This window comes from Mercenaria mercenaria, chromosome 9 (assembly GCF_021730395.1).
Source record: "Mercenaria mercenaria strain notata chromosome 9, MADL_Memer_1, whole genome shotgun sequence".
Lineage (NCBI taxonomy): Eukaryota > Metazoa > Mollusca > Bivalvia > Venerida > Veneridae > Mercenaria > Mercenaria mercenaria.
This window is the reverse complement of record NC_069369.1, coordinates 82,985,302-83,009,951: the sequence shown is the minus strand read 5'-3', so window position 1 is coordinate 83,009,951 and position 24,650 is coordinate 82,985,302. Positions and strand designations below refer to the sequence as shown.

Genomic DNA, 24,650 nt, shown 5'->3' with positions numbered 1-24,650 from the left:
AAGCGGTTCATAAGAAGGACATAGGGAGAGGACCTTATAATGATGATATTGACCAAATATGATGAAGATCCATCTCATGGTTCATGAGAAAAAATCGTTTTAATTTTTTTTCTTTCTAGTTTTAGGTAGCGGTCTTTAAAAGGAGCCAAGCGGAACATCTGAATAAACTAAAGGAAGGACATTGCCACATTGCCAGGAAGCTACAGACTGAGATCAGTTAATTCTGACCAGAGTTTCAGAGGATTGTGGACGACGGACGATGGACGCCAGAGTATCCATCTGCACCGATAGCTATCGTAAATCTTCCAGGTGAGCATGCGAGGGTATAAACACGTTGGTTTCCTGTATCCACTCGCGTACACGCAAGCATGTCGCTATAAGTCTTATGCATATGTTGGTCTACAGGATGTATAGATATAAATCACTTTGAATGCTGTAATTATTTGCACTACTATATGCTGTCATATGTTATAATACGATGCGTTTTATATAACATATATACTGCTTTATCATAGGGAAAATACTTATAGCTTCACATTGTCTGTACTTAATGATTAAATACTCCCAAATGGGATTTTAGCCATATAGTTACCGTTTATTTTTGTGCATTATACTCATACCTATAATATCATGTGATGTGCATTACTGTCTAATATAATGGAGTATAATAGGGCTTGCTATCCTTTTTGTATTCTTCGTTTCGTTTCGGAAGGATGCATGTCGGGATATCTCACCTCTTGTATTTTAATAGTTAAACTGCAAATATACCTTAATCAATGATTGAGTGAATTTGTGTATATATGCTGATTATTTCACAGTATCGTTAACGTACTGATGCTTTGTGCTGTCTGTACATAAGATTGTATGTTATAAATGTTGTTCTATTTTGATGTGATTATGTTTGTATGTATATCTGTAATTATTGATAGCTCTCCTTGTTGGAGGTAATAAAAATCTATCTATATATCTACAGACCGAGATCAGTTAATTCTGACCAGAGTTTCAGAGGATTGTGGACGACGGACGATGGACGCCAGAGTATCCATCTGCACCGATAGCTATCGTAAATCTTCCAGGTGAGCATGCGAGGGTATAAACACGTTGGTTACTAGCCACCCCACGCTTACATTGAACTTGAAGAGGGCGATAATGATCCCTGTTCATTGCTATATTCCTAATACATTTGTTGCACCAGACAAATGTTCAAGGTTAAGAATGCAGTTCAGAATGTTCGCAGTCATATGCAATGACTGGTGAACAACATATGTAGATTCTCTCAGTAAAATGCTTAGACGAGTTTTTCTTTGAGACATAAAAGATCATCAACACACCATCTGATGATATAAAAACCATCTAAACTACTTTAGACGATTGACCTTACTGTCAGTAAACATAAGGCGCAAGATAATATTACTATGGCATTCATAGGTATGATATCAAATGAGCCGTGCCATGGGAAAACCAACATAATGGGTGTGCGACCAGCATGGATCCAGACCAGCCTGCGCATCCGCGCAGTCTGGCCAGGATCCATGCTGTTCGCTAACAGTTTCTCCAATTCCAATAGGCTTTAAAAGCGAACAGCATGGAGCCTGACCAGACTGCGCGGATGCGCAGGCTGGTCTGGATCCATGCTGGTCGCACACCCACTATGTTGGTTTTCCGATGGCACGGCTCAAATATATCTTTTAATGTCACTAACCGACGGGAGACTTTCTCAAACATAAAATGCTGCCGCCATATGTACTTCTCCGTCTATTTTTCTATCTATGGAAAGAAACTTGATCAGTTCATGTAGGCTTGTAATTCTTTGCCATAATATATTGGAAAAAAAGAATGACTTTCATGAAACAATGTTTGCTCTAAGTCGGCTGATTTGTTTATACTTATTAAGTTCACTGTCAGTTGAAGGTTACCGTCTTTATGTCAGAAAGTCACATTATGTGGTAATCCCACTTTTCGTAACTGTTTCTTGCTGAAATAATGAGAACTACTGCTCTTGTTTGACATGAAGAAAATGATATCCAAGAAAAATAGTAAGGTACAAGTATCTTCATATTCTGTAGAAAAAGGAAGCACTGAAATATTATTGCTAATGCAAAAAGACCCCAAAGATATGTAATATTTCTTTTGAAAATCGCTACTCTGTCCAGAACTGTGGCTCCTCCATGCTGTTTCTTTCTCGACATTCAAGGCATATTTCAATAAATTGACAATCGTTTTACAGAAAAAAAAAATATGTTTTATAAGCATCTTGGAATGCTGTTGCAGTAGGAGTGACGATAAATAAAAGTTGACGAACGAATTTAAGGTTCAGGTGACATTGATCCGTCACAAATAAACCTAGATATAGTTATTGTGGCTGAATAAACAGAAAAAAAATCAGAAAAAAACCTTTACAGTTAGATAATGTTAAGACGTTATTGTGCGTTACAATTACAAAACTGAGACATCAGAAGTCGAATAAAAATTAACATAACTTTGACTAGAGAGAATCTACATTTCAAAGAAAAACAACGTCTTAACAACATTAGGTGATTGACATTACTGTCAAACAGAAGATGAAAATAACCATCCCATTCATAAACAAGATATCAAATATCTAAAGTGCGACTGACCGACCGGTGATTTCTTTATACAGGAAAAGCTATCGCCATTATGAACTTTTTCGTGCAATTTTTTTCTGATAATGGACATGTGAACATGAACGTAAACGCTTGTTTTTATCTTGCTTCTGTCTAAAAACCATATTTGTTGAAATGCAATTTTGCAATTGTTACATGCCATGGAAAGTAGCAATTGTTACATGCCATGGAAAGTATGTATGCTTATGTAACATCAAACACCAATTGTGTATTTTGTATTCCAATACGCCAATCAATCTAAAAACGGAACTGTTGTTATGAAATGCATAAAGACAATGATGATTGTTTCTCTTTTTAAGTTATAGAAAACTATCAAAAATAGCACATTGCTATATTTGTCCAATGTTCTAGTTATAAGATCAAAGATAATTATTTATTCCATTTGTAGACAAAACCAACAACAACAACAACGTTTTAAGTCAAACGATGTAGAGGACACTTCGTGCTTATAAGAAATTCTAAATATATTTTACCAACAGGAGTGACATAACATGCAGTTAACCTTTAGCCTGCTGGCGGCAAGTGATTCTGCCTTTGCGACCAGTGCAGACCAAAATCAGACAGCACATCCGTGCAGGCTGATCATGGTCTGCACTGTTCGCTATTCAGTCAGTAAATTTTCAATGAACTCCCCTTTGAATGAGAAGTGGTACTGCCCAAATTGAATGATGGACTAGTCCATTAAAGAAATTTAGCAAGCTAAGGGTTTAATGTAGTTCACCGCATGCATGACTTCCGGTAAAAGCCGGCTCAAGTAAGATTAACAACACATCCCGCAAACCATGTTTGAAGCATTTAGTTTAAACAGTATTTATTTACTGCAAACCATGTTTGAAGCATTTAGTTTAAACAGTATTTATTTACTGCAAACCATGTTTGAACCATTTAGTTTAAACAGTATTTATTTACTGCAAACCATGTTTGAAGCATTTAGTTTAAACAGTATTTATTTACTGCAAACCATGTTTGAAGCATTTAGTTTAGTATCTATCTACTTCAAACCATGTTTGAAGCATTTAGTTTAAACAGTATCTATCTACTTCAAACCATGTTTGAAGCATTTAGTTTAAACAGTATCTATTTACTGCAAACCATGTTTGAAGCATTTAGTTTAAACAGTATCTATCTACTTCAAACCATGTTTGAAGCATTTAGTTTAAACAGTTTTTATTTACTGCAAACCATGTTTGAACCATTTAGTTTAAACAGTATTTATTTCATATTCATTTTATGTGCATTACATACTCAATACAGGAGACAAGCATTATGACGGATCTGAAAACAGGCAATTTATTCCCTGGCAGTACTTTGAGTGCCTTTGCAAAAGACTTGTAAATGCGTTAGAGATGACGTATTCGGTTAATCCTTTGGACTAGAGTGAATGGACTAGAGTGAACTTTGTGTGAGATATTACCAGCATCGTCCTGCGTAAATGATGCTTATAATATGCCGTGGATGATAAACACGCTAACCATTGAATTACTGATAAACAACAATGTGCCTGAAGTCAGATGTTAACAATATGTCATTTTGGTGTTTCAGTGTAAAGATATTATTTGTACAGAATGTGTTCACGTCATTTGATTTTCAAATTTGTAAAGATATGTCACACTGTAGTCCACTGCGTCATGAAACAAACTACGTCAAATAAGCATGTCCAACAGAAGCTGAAGTCAACTGGATACTGGTTATATCCGGACTAACTTCAACTAACGTAGGCAGTGTTGCATTTTCCATTACTGCTCATGAACAGACTCAATCAAACCGAGTCTGCAATTTTCACTGTTTGCCTTGTTCTCGATGCTTCCGAGGGATCTACTTTCCAGATTTTATTTACTTCACAACAGCGGGTGTTAAGTGCTGTGTGGCGGCCGTAAAAAGTCGCCCCGACCTCATCTCAGTGTTGTTATATTTTCTGGTCCTTCAGGATCATTGATTTCAACTCATTTAGATTTGAAGATTGAATACTGCTTAAGCCGGTGCTAGGGGGCGTGGGCAGTGTTGCATTTTTCATTACTGCTCATGAACAGACTCAATCAAACCGAGTCTGCAATTTTCAGTGTTTGCCTTGTTCTCGATGCTTCCGAGGGATCTACTTTCCAGATTTTATTCAAAGTGACCGTTCGCACCGGGTAGTATAAAAGGTTCAAGATTAAAGGTAAAGGTAATTTTATTTACCGTCGCTTAATGAAACAATGAACATAAGCTGTGCAGAGCTTTTGAGCGACCCTATGCAGATGCGGACTGAAATATCCTGTATGTTTGGATATGTAACTTAATGAAAATTACCGTAAAGGAAAACGCATACTAATAAAGGAACACAGCAGGGCACCGCCTCGACCGGCCAGTAGCAGAGTTTAAACCGGCTAATGGTGCGCACGTTTTACCTCTACAATTCAGAATGCTCGCTGTGATATCAAGTAGAATAGATTGTAATGGAACTTAGCACGAATGTTCAATCTGCTTGTCAAAATTCATCTAGATTTATACAAACTTGCAAATTACAAAGTATATAAATGGCAAACTGAGGGCGTGGACGGTAGCTTGCATTTCCACTACCGTCCAAGAACAGGCCCAGTCAAACCAAGCCTGCAACATTTCGTTTATGTCGAGTTGGGCGACCTGTCGTTTTCCACTTTCGACTTTAAACCTTGATTAATAAGGGCCAAGACCTTTCATTCGAGTTAAGCATGTAACTTCTAAAGACACGATTGATTCTGTGTTTGCGACCAGTGTAGATCATGATCAACCTTCACATCCGTGCAGTCTGATCATGATCTGCACTGTTCGCTATTCAGTCAGTATCTTTTTGGTAAGCATCCCTTCTAACAATTATTGGTACTGTCCAAACTGAAAGATGGACAAGTTCATTATAGAAATTTAGCAGGGTAAGTTTTAAAGCAGAAACAAAAAATACTAGGCTTTACTGAGCTATAAAAAACAAGGAAAAATATCAAACAGGGAAAGCCATGTTCCAAAATTGCAGCCTCCCCAAACAAAACTCACAGCACGCAGATCTAACAAACGCGCACTCGCATACAAAGCAAATACACGAGGACAAAACGAACAAATAAAGGAATACTGTGGGGTGCCGCCTTGGAACCGTCAGTGGCGAAAACACCACTGGGAGCTTAAACCGGTATATGGTGCGCACCCAACCTCACTCTTACCCCCACCATGTTCCAAAGATACGGGACAGTATAAATAAAAGTAATTCCCGCCAGGTGAACAAATGTAACAGATTTATGGTTAATGTTGCAATCGAGGTTGTAAGAAGTCATAATACAGTTATCACAACACTGATTATAACATTTGCTATAAGGCTCTGTCAGTTGTCAGTCGATAATACTATTACAACCAAACTGTGTATCATAAACTGCTGTTGTAAAATAATAGTGGCAATGTTGCGGGTGATATTCTCTGTGCCCCAAACGGCTTTGATTGACTAAACATCCGTCCTTTTGGCAGCATGTCCTTTATCACGTTATAGGTTCGAAGTAAGTAATTCGCCGGATATTCCTCAGTGACCCGCTCGGATGTAGTCGATGTCATTTTCCAGCCTAGTGAAAGCCATTTTTATGTATAGAAGTTTTATTGATGCTTGACTTTGTGCAGAGGAATGGCTGCGGATGGTTTATGTTGAAGCTGACGGTATAAAACGAAAGTGAAAGTAGGTTTTCCCAGATGTCTACCTACGCAACATCAGTTTTCATCACGTGTCTTGGTCACGTGACTGTGGTTTCAATGTATTATAGTCAATTACATGTTTGGTGATTTCATTCTCTAAAGACAGACCTTCACAAAGATAGCCACACAAGAGGCGAAAGGCTGGAAAATGCTGATAAAAATCAAGGATGAATACTAGTATCCAACAGGGAAAGCGCAGCCTCCCCAAACGTAAACCCAGCACGCGGATTCGCACACGACCAACACACACACTCACTCACACAAAGCAAACACAAAAGGACAAAACGAACAAATAAAGAAACACAGTGGGGCACCGCCTAGGAACGGCCAATGGCAAAACCACCATTTGGGAGCTTAAACTGGTTTATGGTGCACCTAACCTGACACTTAGTAACCCCCACCATGTTCCAAAGTCACAGGACAGTGTAAATAAAAGTTATCCCCGCCAGATTAAACCCTAACATACGTAAAGACACAGAATGCATGTAATGTAAAACACAAAAATGCTCTTGTATATTTATATAAATGCAATCCTTAAGAACCTAAAACAAATGTACTCAACACCTTTGCAGAAGACAGAGCAACAAGGGAAACACCCTTAAGGGCCCAACGAAACAGGCCAGAAGACATGTATTACATTGTTATTTTTACATAGAAAATAGTAGAGAAGGCATTTAGTACCTTCAAACCAAAACGACTGACAGAAGTCAGTACACTCGATCCTACTTTGACCTATTTGTTTGATCGGTCAAATGTCTCAAAATTCATCCTTGCATTATCACCTTAACGTCAGCCGTTCCTTGTCTGGCGCTTGTAAAGCTTCAGAGCGAGAACTCAATAAACTTGAGTCTTGTGGGGTTTTGATAGTGTATGCATGTCAATATTTTATATCTCGATGCCGCTCATCTCCAAATCAAATGTATGCCTACGCAGGTCTAGTCACAAGTAGTCCAGAGACCTAACCAATTTCCCTTTCTTCGTGCCCGTCCTCATCAAATGGTGTTTCCTTTTCTTTTACTAAATGCTATTGCGTTTTTATCTGTAACTGTAGCATTCTGTTGAAATCTGTTTGATCCTATCAAATGTCACATTTGTAAATAAAATAACTAATAAATGTAGAATTTTAAGTCCCGGAAAGTGTCACTGGAAGAAGCAAAAATTGCGCAGATTTAGGACATTGCAATTTTCTCACATAAATTATTTTTTTAAAGTAGAAATATAATTCGTTTTTTCGGAATCTAAATATTTGATATTCTAGACCACGTCGACATTGTCCTATTTCAGTTTAGTAGTGAATGTCTTAACGTTATTGAAATTTCCTTGTTTTTGATTAAAAAGAACATACTTCTATTTAAATTGCAAGAATAATGTAATTAATTGTAAGGAAATGCTTGCACAGGGTTATAATTCGCATATTTGTTTTTCAAATGGTGTCTGACCTGTATTAAATGTTCACCTTTCCAGATTTTCTCACTATTTTGTAACGAAACAATGTAAATCATAAGGAAATACAGCAGACATTTTTGAGAATCGATACAAAATCCGAACAGAATTCAGTCCAGAATATTTCTTATAAAACAAGATAGAACTGTAGCATGCAGTTTTGTCAGGGTTTAACTGTATTTCTCTACAAGCAAATACAAGGGTCACCCGGATTTCACGATTGTGTCTTTTTCACATTCCCATACTGAGTACTGGTTTTTGTCCAGAAGTCAAACCTTACACACGGGTGGTAAGCGCGTAATCCAATGCCCGCTGGGAATACGCTTAAAATGGGTTGCGCGACGTTCGGTGCTGGTGTTGCACGTAAAAACAGACAAAACTGAGGTGTGTGAAGTTAGGATTTTGCTCAGTATGAGACAATAATAAATTTTCGCGAAAAAAAGCAAACTGCTATTCATCATTTATGTAAAATATCGGGTTTGTAATTTATGATTCTGCTCGATTATCACAGAAACTCTGGCGACACGAAGCGTGCAATCAACAAAAATGGCAGTTTCTGGCCTCATATGCCTAATCTGAGGACATCTGACGCTTCTAATGATAAACTTACTGTAATAAAGTAGCGAATATCACATTTATTTGCTTCGAATCCTGCTTACGGGGACATAAATGACAAAAAATCATCGGGAATAGGGTTGCGCCACGGGAATGGAGTTGCTCGTATACACCATAATGTCAAACTTTACTGTCACCAATTTGACTGCACAACAAGTTTGCGCCGTACATATGTCTTATAACTGTATCGTTTCAATGGAAATAACTGCCTGAATTATTTTAAGAAAAATGGGACCATGATTTGGATTCCATCGGAGATAAAGAAACACACGCATTGTATCATTGTACATACCGATGGTACAGTGGACCTTAGAAATTTTAGTGTAATTATAATGGAAATATAGTCATAAGAAAAACATGCATAAGTACTATATTCAAACCGCGCTATTATCATTGCCTATATCATTTGCATAATTACATGGCAATTAGCAGACAAACAAATATGCAACGTTTGCAATTCTGGACTAACATTGACCAAATGCCGTTGACTGCATTTACACAAATCTAATAGTCCATGGTTAAGGAATGCTGCTAGTGAAGCTAGTGAAGTTTCTCTGCATTCTGGCAAGAATTAAGATATCTTCCTGCTGGAGTGTTGCTGAAATGTTGCTGAAATGTTGCTACACACAGGTCATGCGTATACAAAACAGCAATAATCAGGGACAGAGCAGATCTACGTATCAAAGGGTTATGAGTTCGATCCTCGGGTGAGGCGTGTGGTCTCCGCTATGATAAAAGACTTTGAGTTAATTTGTCCTCCAACTGTGATTCATGAAGAGAAGTTGGCACATACGGAAACAAGGTTACTACGGGTATCGAATCTCTGGCTAGGTTAACTGCCCACCAAACTCAACTGAAACACATTTAAAAACGGCAATAAACCCAAAAAGCCAACATCAGGTTTTCTGCTCCAATGTCGATTAAGACCATTTAAAGTCAAATTCCTTGAAGCAAATGTTACATTTGTTTTCACCTCAATATGAACAGCACATTCGAATGGATGATCTTTATGTGTACTTTCAGCCTAGCGTTGACCGTAAACTTCTATTATAAGTATTCTGATTACAAAAGAGTTTTTATGCCAAAAACTAAATCAACAAAAATAATATAAGAAGGAAACAATGACATTCTAAAAACAATTAGGATGTAAAAATGATTATTTGATTATATAATGTATACGAGCAACTCCATTCCCGGGGCGCAACCCCATTCCCGATTATTTTTTTTGCCAGTATGTTCCCCAAAAATAACATTTTATTAATGTACATGTAATATTCATGACTATTTTACACCTGTTTGACCATTAGTAGTGTCACATTTCTAGAAAGAAGGCACAGGAGTTTAAAAATCTGCCTTTTTCATGATTCCATACTTTTTTGACAGTTCGAGCCAGCAGAGTTTTCATTATAACAGGGCTGATTCTTAAATTAATAATCTGGTAATTCACACATATGATCTTTATACATTTTTGTATCGAATAGCATTTTGCATTTTGTGAAAACACTCTTAAATGTGTCATTATTTACAAAACCAAAAAAAACCAACTACCTCGATATTGTATATTTTGATGCGCAACACCAGCACCGGACATCGCGCAACCCATTTTAAGCGTATTCCAAGCAGGAAATGGATTGCGCGTTTTCCATCCGTGTTACAGTGACTTAAGATACTACATTTTTAAGATTTTGAGTATGCGCATACATACGTATATTAAAACATGGTCCATTATTTGAAAAGTTAACATGATCCTCTTGCGAATTTTAGTATGCATATTTACGATAATGTATATTGTGTTTGTGTTTTGTTACCTAGTTCTCATGTCTATTCATATTTTGTACTGTGTTTCAGTATATTGCACCTATTTGGGCGGAAATAAAGATATTGAATAGAATCAGGTTGAACTACTATTTAAAATAACTTGCACACGCACGTGTTGAAGCTAATAACATTTTAGTATTTAATATAGTATTCTGTTTAGGGTTTTAATTAATTCGGGTAATATACATCGTATTTGCCATTTTTATACGATCGAAGGGGGCGTATTGTGTTATGACGTCGGTGTCCGTCTGTCTGTCCGTCCGTTATCAATTTCGTGTCCGCTCTGTTACTCTTGAACCCCTTAAAGAATTTCAATGAAACTTGACACAAATGTTCACCATATCGAGACGACATAATAGCATATAGGTTGCAGGCTTCTAATTCAGTTCCTTCTTTATGTTATGTGAACGATTACATACAAAGACATCATTTTCAATATCTCCATAAACTCATTATTTGATTTTAAAGCATCAACAGTCATGTCTATTCATTGTCTGTCATTTTATGCAGCGTTCCCTTTGGAAATAATGTAACAAATTAATCCAGGTTTTACATTTAATCAAGTAAAAGAGTTTAATGTTTTCCTGTAGCTGTAAGCCATTTCACTTAATCTTTGCAGTGCGTTTCCTTAAACAAATTACATCACTTTCAGGTCTTTATCGATTAATCAAAAGTAAACGCATCTCTAGCAATTTTAGTGTCATTCGAGATGAGCTTTATTTTGTTTTCAATTTTCATGAATTGGTTTCACCATACACGGCTTGGCATAATGTTATCTAAAAATATAATTATTTCTAATTTTTTATATTATGGAATTCTGGTTACGACATGTCACTTGCTCATTGTTGTTTGTTTATTGCTTTTTGTCAATTGTTGTTAGCCAATTACTAACTCTTAAATTATTATTTGCTAATTCTTATATGCAAACTCTGACTTGTTTTTTTTTCCAGTTACTCATTTTCTATTAGCCAGTTTCTAAGTTTGAATTCACGTTTTCATATACAACAATGGATCTTGACTTTCTAACAAATTTTTGAAAAAAAAATCCAGAGTTCTAAGTTCTAACTTTGTGATGTTTGGGCACAGTTAACTGATTTAAACATCCCAAACAATTCTAAGGCGGTGCTAAGGAAGCGACCTGGTGCCAAAACATAATTTTCTAAATATATCTACTTATCTAACTAGCACGCATCCGTAAATACGCTTGAATGGGATATTGTTTCCAGGGGTCTGATTTCATGGAACATGGCCGACTTTCACTATCTGAAACCTGTGTACATGAACGGTTTAAACCAGAGAACACTGGTCGCCACTACCAAAAGTAGCGATTGGCATTATTAGCAAATAACAATTAGCAAACAGCAACTTACAAATAATTAATTGACTCTGTAAATGTTGATTTGCGCTTGTCCACTGTGAAACCACTGCACGCTAAATGGCTTGTTAAAACCATGCAGAAAAATGAGAATCACACTGATATGGTACAGCGTGGCTGGATTCAGGCTGGAGTTCACGTCACAGCTTAATTTAGAATTACTGGTACTTAGTACATGTACTATAGTATTGTAACGGAAGATAACTTTGTTTGAGCGGTCATGTACAGTAACACCGTTAGTTTCTTCCCTTGTGCTGATCGATACGTCATGAATTGAATAAATGGTTACTATTAAATGATAAAGATTATACTTTGCTGTATACGTGTATATTTTGTGTATAATATAATCATTTAACCGTTCTTGTTGAACCATGGTGGAATCACGCAAAATCACAATAACTGAATTTCGTAAGTGCAAACATTTATCGTTCAAACACTATTTCGGACATCAGCGAATTTCGGATAAACACGAACAGGTAAAGCTATTTTTCGCGGTCAATTTGAATTCGCGAGTACCTAACCTCGCGAATATTAGCGAAAATTAAATTCTCGCGAATAAAAGGAGTTTTACAGTAGTTACTGGCAATTAGCAAATGAAAGTAAACAAATAGCAATACGAAAATACTTTAATAGTCCTAAAGTTACTTTTAAGTAGCTTTTGGAACTAGCGATAGAAATAAGCAAATTAAAGTAAACAAATAGCAATACGAAAATATTTCAATAGTCTTAGTTACTTTTAAGTAGCAATTGGAACTAGCGATAGAAATTAGCAAATGAAAGTAAACAAATAGCAATACGAAAATATTTTAATAGTCTTAAAGTTACTTTTAAGTAGCTATTGGAACTAGCGATAGGCAAATGCTAATAAGCAAACACCAATTATCAAATGGCATGTCATAACCAATGTTCCTCATTCTTTCTATTCAGACTGGCACATTGGGATTGACAGAATAATATTACAGAATTCTGAATGAAAATATCTTCACAACACCTTAAACACGCACACAGCTGTATAAATTGGTTTACTTTAAAATTGTTATGCCTGACCACTGGCACCAGACCAGAAAGAAAATGCCTCTGTACATGTTATACCCTACCCCTAATTATACTATAAGAACCATGGTCATGGACGGGAAAATATACTAACTAATTTCAATCGCGCATTTGATACCTACAACGCACAGTTCGGTAAATGTGTACTATGGATATTGAACAAGTGGTAATTTATCTTCCATTGTGTTCCGGTCATGTTTCTTCAATATTTCTTATCTTAGAGAAACAACGCACGTTGTATAGATTTTTTCAAGGTTGCAGAAAAATCTTGGTTGAACTTCCCTGGTCAAGTTCCGGTCTAGATTACAAAACTATTCTGATTGGCTGATGTGAAAATGTATGTCAGTCGTCGTTTACATACACGTGTATGCTAAAATGTGTATATGCAGCATAAATGTGCAACAAGAATTAAATAACCAGTAGAGATGTATACCACTGTATGACCTCAAATTCAAAATCAGTTCTAAAATGAATTTCATTCATCATTTCGAATTTTATTGTTAAATTGTTAATATTTTGCATTCTGTTTTTGTTTGTTTACATTTCGCCTAACATGTGCATGCTGCTGTGACCTCTAGACCGGATGTTCATTAGGGAAGTTCACGCAAGTGTTTTTCTGTAACGTTGACGAAAGCATAAAATACGTGGAGTATCTCAGCAAAATGAAATATTGAGACAATGTGATTGAAGATAAATTACCGCTTGTTCAATATGCTTAGTACCCATTCACCGAACTGCGCGTTTCAGGTGAGAAATGTACGATTGAAATGGGTTAGTGTACTTTCCCGTTCATGACCATGGTTCTTATAGTATACCTAGGGGTAGGACCGTAGGGTATAACATACAGAGGCATTTTCTTTCTGGTCTGGTGCCAGTGTGCCTGACAATATTTATGTGGTCTATTTCACACGACTTCGAGTTGCTATGGATAGTCGAAAGGAGGAAGGTGAAGAAGTGTTTGATCGGTGAAATGCCTCAAAATTTATCCTTGCATTGTAACCTTCACGTCAGCCGTTCCTTGTCTGGCGCTTGTAAAGCTTCAGAGAGAGAATTCAATAAACTTGCAATGACAAGTCTTGTAGGCTTCTGATAGTGCATGCATGTCATTTTTTATATATCGATGCCGATCATTTCCAAATCAAATGTACGCCTACGCAGGTCTAGTCACAAGTAGTCCAAATAAAAGGAATCCCAAACTATCTCCCTTTCTTAGTGTCCGTCCTCATTAAATGGTATTTCCTTTTATTTTACAAAATGCTACTGCGTTTTTGTCTGTATTTGCAGCAGAGTATGTATGCGATTGTGGCTTCATCAAGAAATTAACAAATTCTCCATAATATCACATAGGTTGCAGGCTACTAATTCAGTTCCTTCTTTATTTCATATAAACGAATACATACAAAGACACCATTTTCAATATCTCCATAAACTCATTATATGGCTGTGTTATGGATGCTCTCTGCTTCCGGGAAATCTACCCTTACCTTTTATCTTTTAAAGTATCAACAGTCATGTCTATTCATTGTCTGTCATTTTATGCAGCATTCCCATTTGAAACAATGTAAACTAGAGCTATCACTAAAGGTGATGAATGTTCCCCCTGCATGCACGTTCACAGTACATTGCAATTTGACGCACACAAGACTGCATAATTATGTGTACTGTATGTATTTAGACTGTATGTATACAGTAGAGTAACAAAAAATAAAGTCCCATAACTATGCAGAATATTTATCTAAAAGAACGTAACATGCACCATGCACAACTAGGGTTGGTACTGATCACTTGTGTGAAGTTTCATTAAATTGTGTGCAAGGGTTCGGAAGATTAGGCGCGCACAAGATTGCATATGCAGATTGTATGAACATACTATGTGAACAAGAAACAAAGTCCTATAACTCTGCAATTTTTGTTTTTGAAAGAGCCTAATGTGCCCCATGCACAACTACTGTTATTACTAATCACTTGTGTGAAGTTTCATTAAATTGTGTCAAGAGGCTGGGGAGAGATGGTGCGCACAAGATCGTGTCTATGTATATAGTATAGTAACAAAAAACAAAGTCCCTTAACTCTGCAATTTTTTTTTCTGAAAGAACCTCACATGTCCCATGCACAACTACTGTTGTTACTGATCACTTGTGTGAAGTTACATTAAATTGTGTCAAGGGGATGAGGAGAGATGGTGCGCACAAGATTGTGTCTGTGTATATAGTATAGTAACAAAAAAAAAGTCCCGTAACTCTGCAAATTTTTTTTTCTGAAAGGACCTAACATGCCCCATGCACAACTACTGTTGTTACTGATCACTTGTGTGAAGTTTCATTAAATTGTGTCAAGGGGATGAGGAGAGATGGTGCGCACAAGATTGTGTCTACGGATAGACGGACAGACAGACAGACGGACGGACGGACGGACAGACAGACAACCTGAAACCAGTATACCCGCCCCCCTTACAACTTTGTTGTCGGGGGGGGGGGGGTACAAAAACTAATCCAGGTTCAATAATTAATCAAGTAAATAACTTTAATGTTTGCCTGTAGCTATGTTGCACGACACATTTAGTGATCAAGTAAGCCATTTCACTTGATCTTTGCAGCGCGTTTCCTTAGACAAATTACATCACTTTCAGGTCTTTATCGATTTACCAAAAGTAAACGCATCTCTAGCAATTTTAGTTTAATTCGAGAAGAGCTTTATTTTGTTTTCAGTTTTCATGAACTGGTTTCACCATACACAGGTTGGCATAATGTTTTCTAAATATATAATTATCTCTAATTTTTTATATTATGGAATTCCGGTTACGACATGTCACTTGCTTATGTTGTTTGTTTATTGCTTTTTGTCAATTGTTGTTAGCCATTTACTATCTCTTTATTATTATTTGCTAATTTCTATATGCAAACTCTGACTTGTTTTTTGCCAAATGCTCATTTTCTGTTAGCCACTTCTTAGGTATAAATTCAAGTTGTCACATACAAGAATGGGACTTGACCTTCTAACTAATTTTTGAAAAAAAATCTCGAGTTCTAAATTCTAACTTTGTGATGTTTTGTGCACAGTTTCCTGATTTAAACATCCCAAACAGATCTGAGGCTGTCTGGTGCCAAAACATAATTTTCTAAATATATCTACTGATCAGGAAGTATTAGGTCCTAATTAGGAAAGAAAAGCCTAATAAGGACTTTAGTAAGTCCTAATTAGGACATATCATCTCCTAATCAGGACTTAGTAACTCCTAATTAGGACATATCATCTCCCAATTTGGACTTAGTTATTTCTAATAAGCACCCATGGTATCCATTTCTCAACGGCAAAATGATGTTCTCTTGAAATGGAAAGCAACTCAAACATCCAAAACATTACGACTTCAAACTGGTAATTTGGACTAGAACTTGAAAGCTAGTAATTACAAGTTACTAAGTACTAATAAGACTTTTCAAACTTATAATTACGACTTTCTAGTCCCTAATAGGAACTTGATAACTTCGTTTATTTTATTGAACATTATGATTTGGCACCTGTCCTTTAACAAACGGTGCCCCAACACGTCCCTTTATTTCCCTGCGTTGTCTTCATGTTTTATTTTGTGTCTCTAAGCAAATATCTAACTATCACACATCCGTACATACGCTAGTATGGGAACACGTTTCCAGGGGTCTAATTTCATGGAACATGACCGACTTTCAACACTTGAAACCTGTGTACATGAACAGGTTTAGTTTCAAAACTGAAAACCTGAGAATACTGGTGACCACTACCAAAAGTAGCGGTTGGCAATTAGCAAATAACAGTTGGCAAACAGCAACTGACAAATAATTAATAGTTACTGGCAATTAGCAAATGAAAGTAAGTAAATAGAAATACGAAAATATTCTAATAGTCTTAAAGTTACTTTTAAGTAGCTATTGGAGCTAGCGATAGACAAATGCTTATAAGCAAACAGCAATTATTAAACAATGTTCCCTGTTTAAATATCTACTTCAACTGATAATTTTGTTGTCAAGTTTAAAAGCTGTCTTCAAATATTTTGCGATCTAATTCAGCGGGTACTTAAAAGAAATGGCATGCCTTTCCTTAATTTGATTTTGTCTGTTAATTGTAACTCTGGTCATATTACCTTACTGAACTATATTGTAATGTATTAAGTAAAGCTGTTTTTTTTTTAAATCGCCAATGACTTTATGCTGATAATAGACAAACATCTGATATAGATGAAAAGACTTTATTTGCTCGTTAAGCTCCAAACAGAAATTAAGAGGTTGGTCACACAGGTGGTAGGAGAAGGGTTTGTTTAACCTTGAGCCTGCTGATCATGATCATTCGCTATTCATCTAGTAAATTTTCAGTGAACACCCCTTTGAATAATAAATGGTATTGACCAAAGTGAATGATAGACCAATCTATTTTAGAAACTGGGCAGGATAAAGGATAATACAGAGACAGAGCAAACTGTAATTACATTAGGTATTACAAGGAAATTCATTGATGCAAGCATCAAAGACGCCGCCAAGTGTTGTGTCTGAAGTACATTTATTGCAATATGAGAAATCACCTAATCATTACTTTATTAGTCTGACTGGCTACAAGTTATCAACATTAGCACATAAAACAATATATGTTATAAACTGTTTAAAACATGAAGAATAAACATGATAGAAAAGTTTTACCATGCAATACAAATCCTCTACCAGCAATGACATTAACATTGCGAGTAGGTGGTCCCTTTACATACAAAATTAAAGTAATTATTTCACTAACTAAGGTCATCTCCTGTGAAAAGTTCTTATATGCAGGAGCGTGTGTATGAAGTTTCACAGAAATGCAGTTTGTTGGGAAATGAGGAAATGTTGAAATTATTTCAAAGTTGTGGTTCACAGAAACCATTATTTTTATTATCATGTAATGTAATGAGTGTTTTCTATTTACTGGTGAAATTTTATAGACCTTAGTCACCTACATTATAGATTTCAGAATGCAGATTATACACAGCAATTTACTGTTTCCCTTGACAAAAACAATCAAAAATTTTGTCCAAGAAAAGAATGATATAACATAAATAATCTCTATATTGCCCCTACTCACAAAGCATGAATCTTTCTTATATACTTTTGAATATCATAGAATTCATTTATTTTTCGGACGAACGATAAACTTGAATTCATCGTTGAACTGTAAGGTTACTAGGAGTATGTCAGTGTCTAGTTCAAATCTAATATTACAAGAAATTTAGAAAGCATAATAACCCACTGCCAAAGTGTAGAAAATATTTCAATGAAATTTTTATTTTTTTTTATTATTTTTTTTTGTCAGGAATGGACAAATACAAAAACTATCTATTAAATTAAAAAAAAAAAAAAAAAAAAAAAAGAAGCAAGTAACAAGATATAATAAAACCAGAGCAACTGACTAGTAATATAAGATCAATGAACATATAAATTCAACAAGGAATTCTATTTTAAAGTCACTGATGCTTTGATAAGTTATAGTCCCATGGCTTTTGATATTTCGATCTAACCACATTTAAAGAAGTATTAACTTGTCACTGACAAATTCAGCCAAGTGCTCTTTAGCCTATTGCACACCTTAGTTGACAGTGTATATCTGTAAACAATGAGTAGATCTATATGACACATAAGCAAAAAGAAAAGAAAGAAAAAAAAACAAAGAAACAAAAAAAAAACCAAATAGAAATAGGAATTTGCAAAAGTGTGCGCATTCTGAAATTACATCACTGTACCTATCAACAAAGAAAGTAAGACAAAAAGGTTAAAAATAAGTTAACAGCGGCACTTCCTTCGTTTTTTTTCAACATATCTATGCTTATTGATTCCTTTATTTACTTTGTAAATACGTTTTTTTTCCAAGGAATTTTTATGCAGGCAAATTGTAATTTTCCATATTTTTTTTAATATTCTCTTCGAAGTTGTAAAATACACGAACGCTCCCTTGTCCATCTGCGGTGTGTTCTATTTATAGAAAATGAGATAGGTAAGTAGGTCATGCTAAGAATAGAAATAGAAGGCTGATCACTACCAAATAGAATGTAAGCCTCCGCAGGTCTATCACAAGTAGTCCAAATATAAATAGTACTAATCTTTTTTCCTTTTCTAGTGCATTTTCTCGGCAGCAACGTGCTTACTTTTACCCTACCGCGTTTCAGTATGTATCACTTTGCATTCTATTGAAATCGGCATGTTCCTATCGCATGCTAGACAAAAATGGCGGCGTAAGAATTTAATGTCACGAAAAGAGAAATTGAAAGAAGCGATAAGTAGTAAATTCAGCGGGTTGTGTTTAACGAACTGTAGTTTTCTTATATAAAAGCTAACACCCCATTTTCTTTTTGTTTTTCTAAAGTAGCGATCTAGTTCTTTATGGGAATATAAGTCTCTGAAAATCTGATATGCTAGAAAATGTCGAAAAACCGTTATGAAGTGAATGAATTTTATATGAAATAAAGAACAGCTGGATTTAGTGGTGTTCAGCCTAGAAAACTTGACTTACAGAGTAACCTCCCTTATCAATAAATCGGATCAACATTTTTGACGAAATTGTAAATAAAAAAAATATGTTCTGCTCTACAAATAAGGAGAGGAAAGACAGATAGCATTGTTTTATATCACATAATAAGTTGCAATACATACATTTTTTATGTTTTCTTTTTGCCATTTTTTGTTTATTCACTAAAATGTATTGTGCAATATCGTTGATCCTTTTACAAACTATTCACTGTGTTCAGTTTATCACTCCGAAACTATTCATTACCATCTTTACAGGGTCCGAAATAAAAGTGTATCCCATATACTCGACACCGCCTTCAGGGCGGCGTCGAATAAGGTTGTAGTTCAAGAAGTTAAACCAAAGCTGTACTGGATTCAACATGAAAGTCATCGTAACTGACAGAAGGAACATTTGTCAAATATTCAAATGTCAATATAGAATTTGGGTAGCGGCAAATTTAGTGGGCATCACAAAGAACCATTTTTAAAGACAATATTATATGTAACGTGCGCACAATTAAGGCAATACACACTGTTGCTCAATGAAAACATCATTAACATGATTGTAACAAATCATTGACAACTGATGGAATTAAACTGTAATGAACAACAATTTCGGTGCCTTTATCTTGTTTATGACCTCGTCACAAATTGTTTAACGTTATTATAAGATATTTTCGTGCGATGTTTCCATGGCAACACTTCTCAACAAACAAGACTACGTCTTAAAAGTCATTGGAATTGTGCTTTGTGGCTGATCCGCTGGGCACAATTTAATTTTCCCCATTCTTTCGATTCAGTCTGACACATGGGGATAGACAGAATAACATTACAGAATTCTGAATGAAAATATCTCAACAACATCTTAAACACGCACACAGCTGTATAAATTGGTTTACTTTAAAATTTTTATGCCTGACAATATTTATGTCGTCTATTTGACACGGCTTTGAGTTGCTATGGAAAGTCGGAATGAAGATGGTGAAGAATATATCACCAATGTAGAAAGTACGTTGGGACTTTTTTTATCTAATATATCGCGGAAAAAAACACGAAAACCTGGGTACATATTTCAAGCTACTGGTGTGCCATTAGGTATACGTAGTATACAAAAGGAATGATAACAACAAAAAACAACAATAATAATTGCAATACGATAATAATACTATTAACAATTATTAATCAATGGTAATAATAGTGTTAGTAAAAATAATAATCATAATAATAAATTGATAATAATAATAATAACAATAATAATAACAAGAGCTGTCTGTTGACAGCGCGCTCGACTACTCGAAGAGTTGATGGAAGTATGGGGTCAAGTTATTACCAGAGATTTTCAGACAAAAAAGAAAAATGGATCAGATAAACAAAGTACCTGTATTTGTGGATTTGGATAAGTCTTGCAGTATGTAGCGATGTGTAACCATGATGGTAAGAAAGTGTTCAAAGTTTCAAAGCCATATATCAAACAGTTTAGACAAAATATGAAACGCTTAAAGATGGAGATCATGATGATAAACAAGTGTTTAAAATTTCAAAGTCACATGTCAAATAGTTTTGACAAAACATGGACTTGTACGAAAACTGAACCAATTTCCAAGTCCAAGTCCAAAAAGGGCCATAATTCAGCCAAAATATTTCACGGAGTTATGTACTCTTGCCTACAGATAGATACTGTTATAATACACAAGTGATAAATGTTTCAAAGCCATATGTCAAATAGTTTACACAAAATATGAACTGGTACGAAAAATTTAACCAAGATTTTAAGTTAAAAGGGGCCATAATTCAGCTAAACTCCTTGATAGAGTTATGTACTCTTGCCTAAAACTGGACATGTTGAAAGTTTCAAAGCTTTATCTCAAAAGACTTTGTCAAAATGTGGACTGTTAAGAAAAATTAACCAAGGTGTGACGCCGACGCCAACGCCGACGCCGTGATGAGTAGGTTAGCTCTAATTATTCTTCGAATAGTCCAGCTAAAATGATATAAATGATAATAAAATGAATTTTATAATAAAGGCTACACAAAAAATAGAGTATATCAAAATAATGCGGGAGTTAAGGATAAAAACACTCACCCGCACCGTCGGGGGCGCAGCTATTCCGGTGCTTGGTTTTCTCCCCACGTCGAAGAGACATGCCGCTTCCAGCGCTCTTGCCGCTGCTTATACTTTTGTCATAGCTGCCAACCACACTCCTGCCGATACTAACTTCACTGCAGCTACTTCGTTCATTATATAAGACAGGAACTTGCTGAAAAAATATGTGAGGGTCATTCATAAGATAGTCACGAAAATGACATCTAGGCAAGCTGTATTAGATAAAATGTTTAAACTCCCGGCATTTAAAAATTAATGTGTGTAAAAGTTTCTTTGTCTGATGCACCATATCTACTACTTGTTTATTAGTGTAATGTACATTATGTCTGTATAAACTATTTGTTTCTTAGTGTAATGTACCAAAGGTCTGTATAAACTACTGCTTTCTTAGTCTAATATATCTAATGTCTGTATAAAGTACTTGTTTCGTAGTGTAATGTACCAAAGATCTGTATAAACTACTTGTTTCTTAGTGTAATGTACCAAAGGTCTGTATAAACTACTGATTTCTAAGTCTAATATATCTAATGTCTATATAAACTGCTATTTTTTGTCCAATGTACCATATTTCTGTCTAAACTAATTGTTTCTAGTCTTATGCATCATATGTTTGTACAAACTATTGGTTTCTTAATCTGATGCACCTTATGTCTAAAATAAGTACTGGTTTCAAATTCTAATGCACCATGTGTCTGTATAAACTACTGGTTTCTTATAAGTCTGTAATATAAGTCTGAAGTAAGTAATGGTTTCTAAGACATTTATGCATTTGAACTCTGTAAAACACGTTTATCCACAAAGACACGAGCCCTTTCGGACCATAGCACGACTGTACATATACATTGTACAACAAGAAATATTTGATAAATATGACTGTCATATCACAACTGTGTGTAGCAAAGTATAGTCTCTATGGAACTATACACTTTGATGGTATTTATTTCAGTTCCTATGGTTACCTTGAATTTTAAACAAGTTATTTAGTCGAGGCATTCGCTTGTTGTTCTAAAACATTTATATGTTTTCTTTTTAGAAGTGTACATAAAACACATACAACTTATTTCAAATATTGCCTTCTTTATAGGATTGATCTTCTAAAGAAATTTTAAAAGTTCTTCAGGCAAGGAGTGCAAGGACGTCATTCATAAGCAGGTCAAGACGTATTCTATTAGCTATTTACAGTTTTACAGGTAAAATTGTAGGAAACCATTAGCAACTGCCGTACTTGCCCATTAAAAGATCTAATTATGGATTCACTTAAAAGGTATACCTGGTATAATAAGCATCTACTACTAATTAAGTCAAAAGGTTTGTGTACCACGATTTGTACTCGTTTCAGTCGGGCTAGTTCCGCGCCCATCAATTCTGTACACCGCGGAACATGCTGAATAGCCCAATTGAAATAACATGGTGCATTTCGGTGTACCGATAGCGTGATCGGGACAACCCGCTGTTGTATGAATCGAGCCCATCCAAAAAAATTGAAAATCTCTGGTTGCTGATTGGATGTTAAAGCTAGTTTAACTACAAATAATCGGTTCGGTTTAGAAAGGTTTTCAGATAAGAGAGGTTTGGATTAGCGAGGTTCCACTGCATAATACTTTATGAGTGATGGTTAACGGACGTATTTCTAGTATGCAAAAGCCACAAAGAGAATCGTGATTTAAGCGCTACCAATGTCACACGCTTCAATATGGCAGACATTTAATTTACATAAAATTATTTTTACAAATGACATTTTTCCTGCTAGACAAGCAAATTTTTGAATTTTGGTAAAGATATTTTCCACGAAAAACAAAACCCAACACACTAAATAGTCATCTTATATCTCTTTAACGAAGATATAAATTTATATATATATATATATATATATATATATATACACACAATTGTAAGATCTGCCAAAAGGTAAAATTTATCAGAAATCAGTGTAGTTTATGCAATATATATATCGACCTCATTTATAATCTAATATCGACTTTTTTCACCGATTTTTAGAGATGTTTATAAATGTAATGTGCCTTGACGAACGTTCATTTCAACCCAGGTTTCTACAACGAAGTTATAATATATATATTTTTATCAAACATTGACTACTTGCATTTTCCAAAGATATAAGTAAAGTAATCCAGAAAAAAAAACACCGATGTTTCATGTAAGTGTACTTTATAGATCACATAATTATGTGAAAGGTCATTCTTGGTTAACAAATACTGAAAAGTTAGACATTTACTCTAGAAATTTCCATATTTAACTGGCAGCAGAAACAAAGCACGTGCGCACATATATAAAACAGAATCGGTAGAATAACTGAAATATTCATAAACGATTTGGAACGATGAACTTGGCATACTGCCAGCACGTACTGATATTTATAGAAGAGTTACATCATTTTGGATAAATTTTAATAAACTTTAATAAAAATACTGAAAACGTTTCTGGTGAAGTTTGATGACATATCTTTAAATGACAAAATTGGTAATAAATGAACTATTATAGTATATTTGTTGGGAACTTTCCACGCTAACATATTTGTCATTGGAAAATTGGTAGAATACACCTTACAATAGATCTACATTATTATACCTTTTTTCACATATATATTGTTGTATTACAGGTATATACATGCTCCAGAACTACTTTATATATTGTTTCGTTAGTCATTCTCAATTTACACGCTACTTGTTAAAGACATGCCGCTATTATTCACTGTATTATGATAACAGCTTTATTGTAACAAACAGTCATGACCGCTCCCCTCCCCTTGAGGTCATTTTACCCCTACTGCGAATACCAGTGCTTAAAACATCACATGGTACGCCCAGACGAGCTGCATATAGAGGTTCAAACCCCCCCGGTTAATGGTGCCATCATATATTATTTAAGAAAGAAATACTACACACTTCCCTACCCATAGAGCCTTACCAACAAGTGCGTTTAATTAAACAAACCTTGGAAATATAAATGTTGAAAAACAGATTGTATCTCAAGGTTATATCGGGGAAATTAAACTACGTCATTTCAAAAAAGCTCTATTCATTGTTTTATGTTGCGTAGAAAAGAAAAAACATCGTTTCCTTCAATCAGTCCAAGAACAGATTTGTATGTCAAGGTTAGTCTCGGAAAATTAAATAATGCGCTATTCACTGAGAATATTACATGAGTGTCATTTTATATTGAATTTATTAAACGACTTTAATAAATTCAATGTGGAAAGACAAAAATGCAATATTCTTTTTATCACATGTAAGCTTTTCCAGCTGAAACATAAAAAAATTCTTCTTTCTTTACCTATTACAGACCAGGTCAATTCGACCAATGTCTCCTATACTAATAACGACCTCAATCTGTACAAGAATAGTTTATATGTCAAGGTTAGAGGAGGGAAATTAAACTTCGTCAATTCAAAG

General features: G+C 35.2%; 1 protein-coding gene across 6 annotated transcripts in view; it reads right to left on the bottom strand.

The window, feature by feature from the left end:
• Nucleotides 1-24,650, bottom strand: part of LOC123546334 (1-phosphatidylinositol 4,5-bisphosphate phosphodiesterase epsilon-1-like) — a 250,351-nt gene that overhangs the window by 79,510 nt on the left and 146,191 nt on the right. For all 6 annotated transcript variants that reach the window (XM_053551894.1, XM_053551895.1, XM_053551898.1 and 3 more), the window contains one exon: nt 21,220-21,394. In XM_053551894.1, the coding sequence (XP_053407869.1) occupies nt 21,220-21,394 (175 nt within the window). The remainder of the gene's footprint in view (nt 1-21,219; nt 21,395-24,650) is intronic.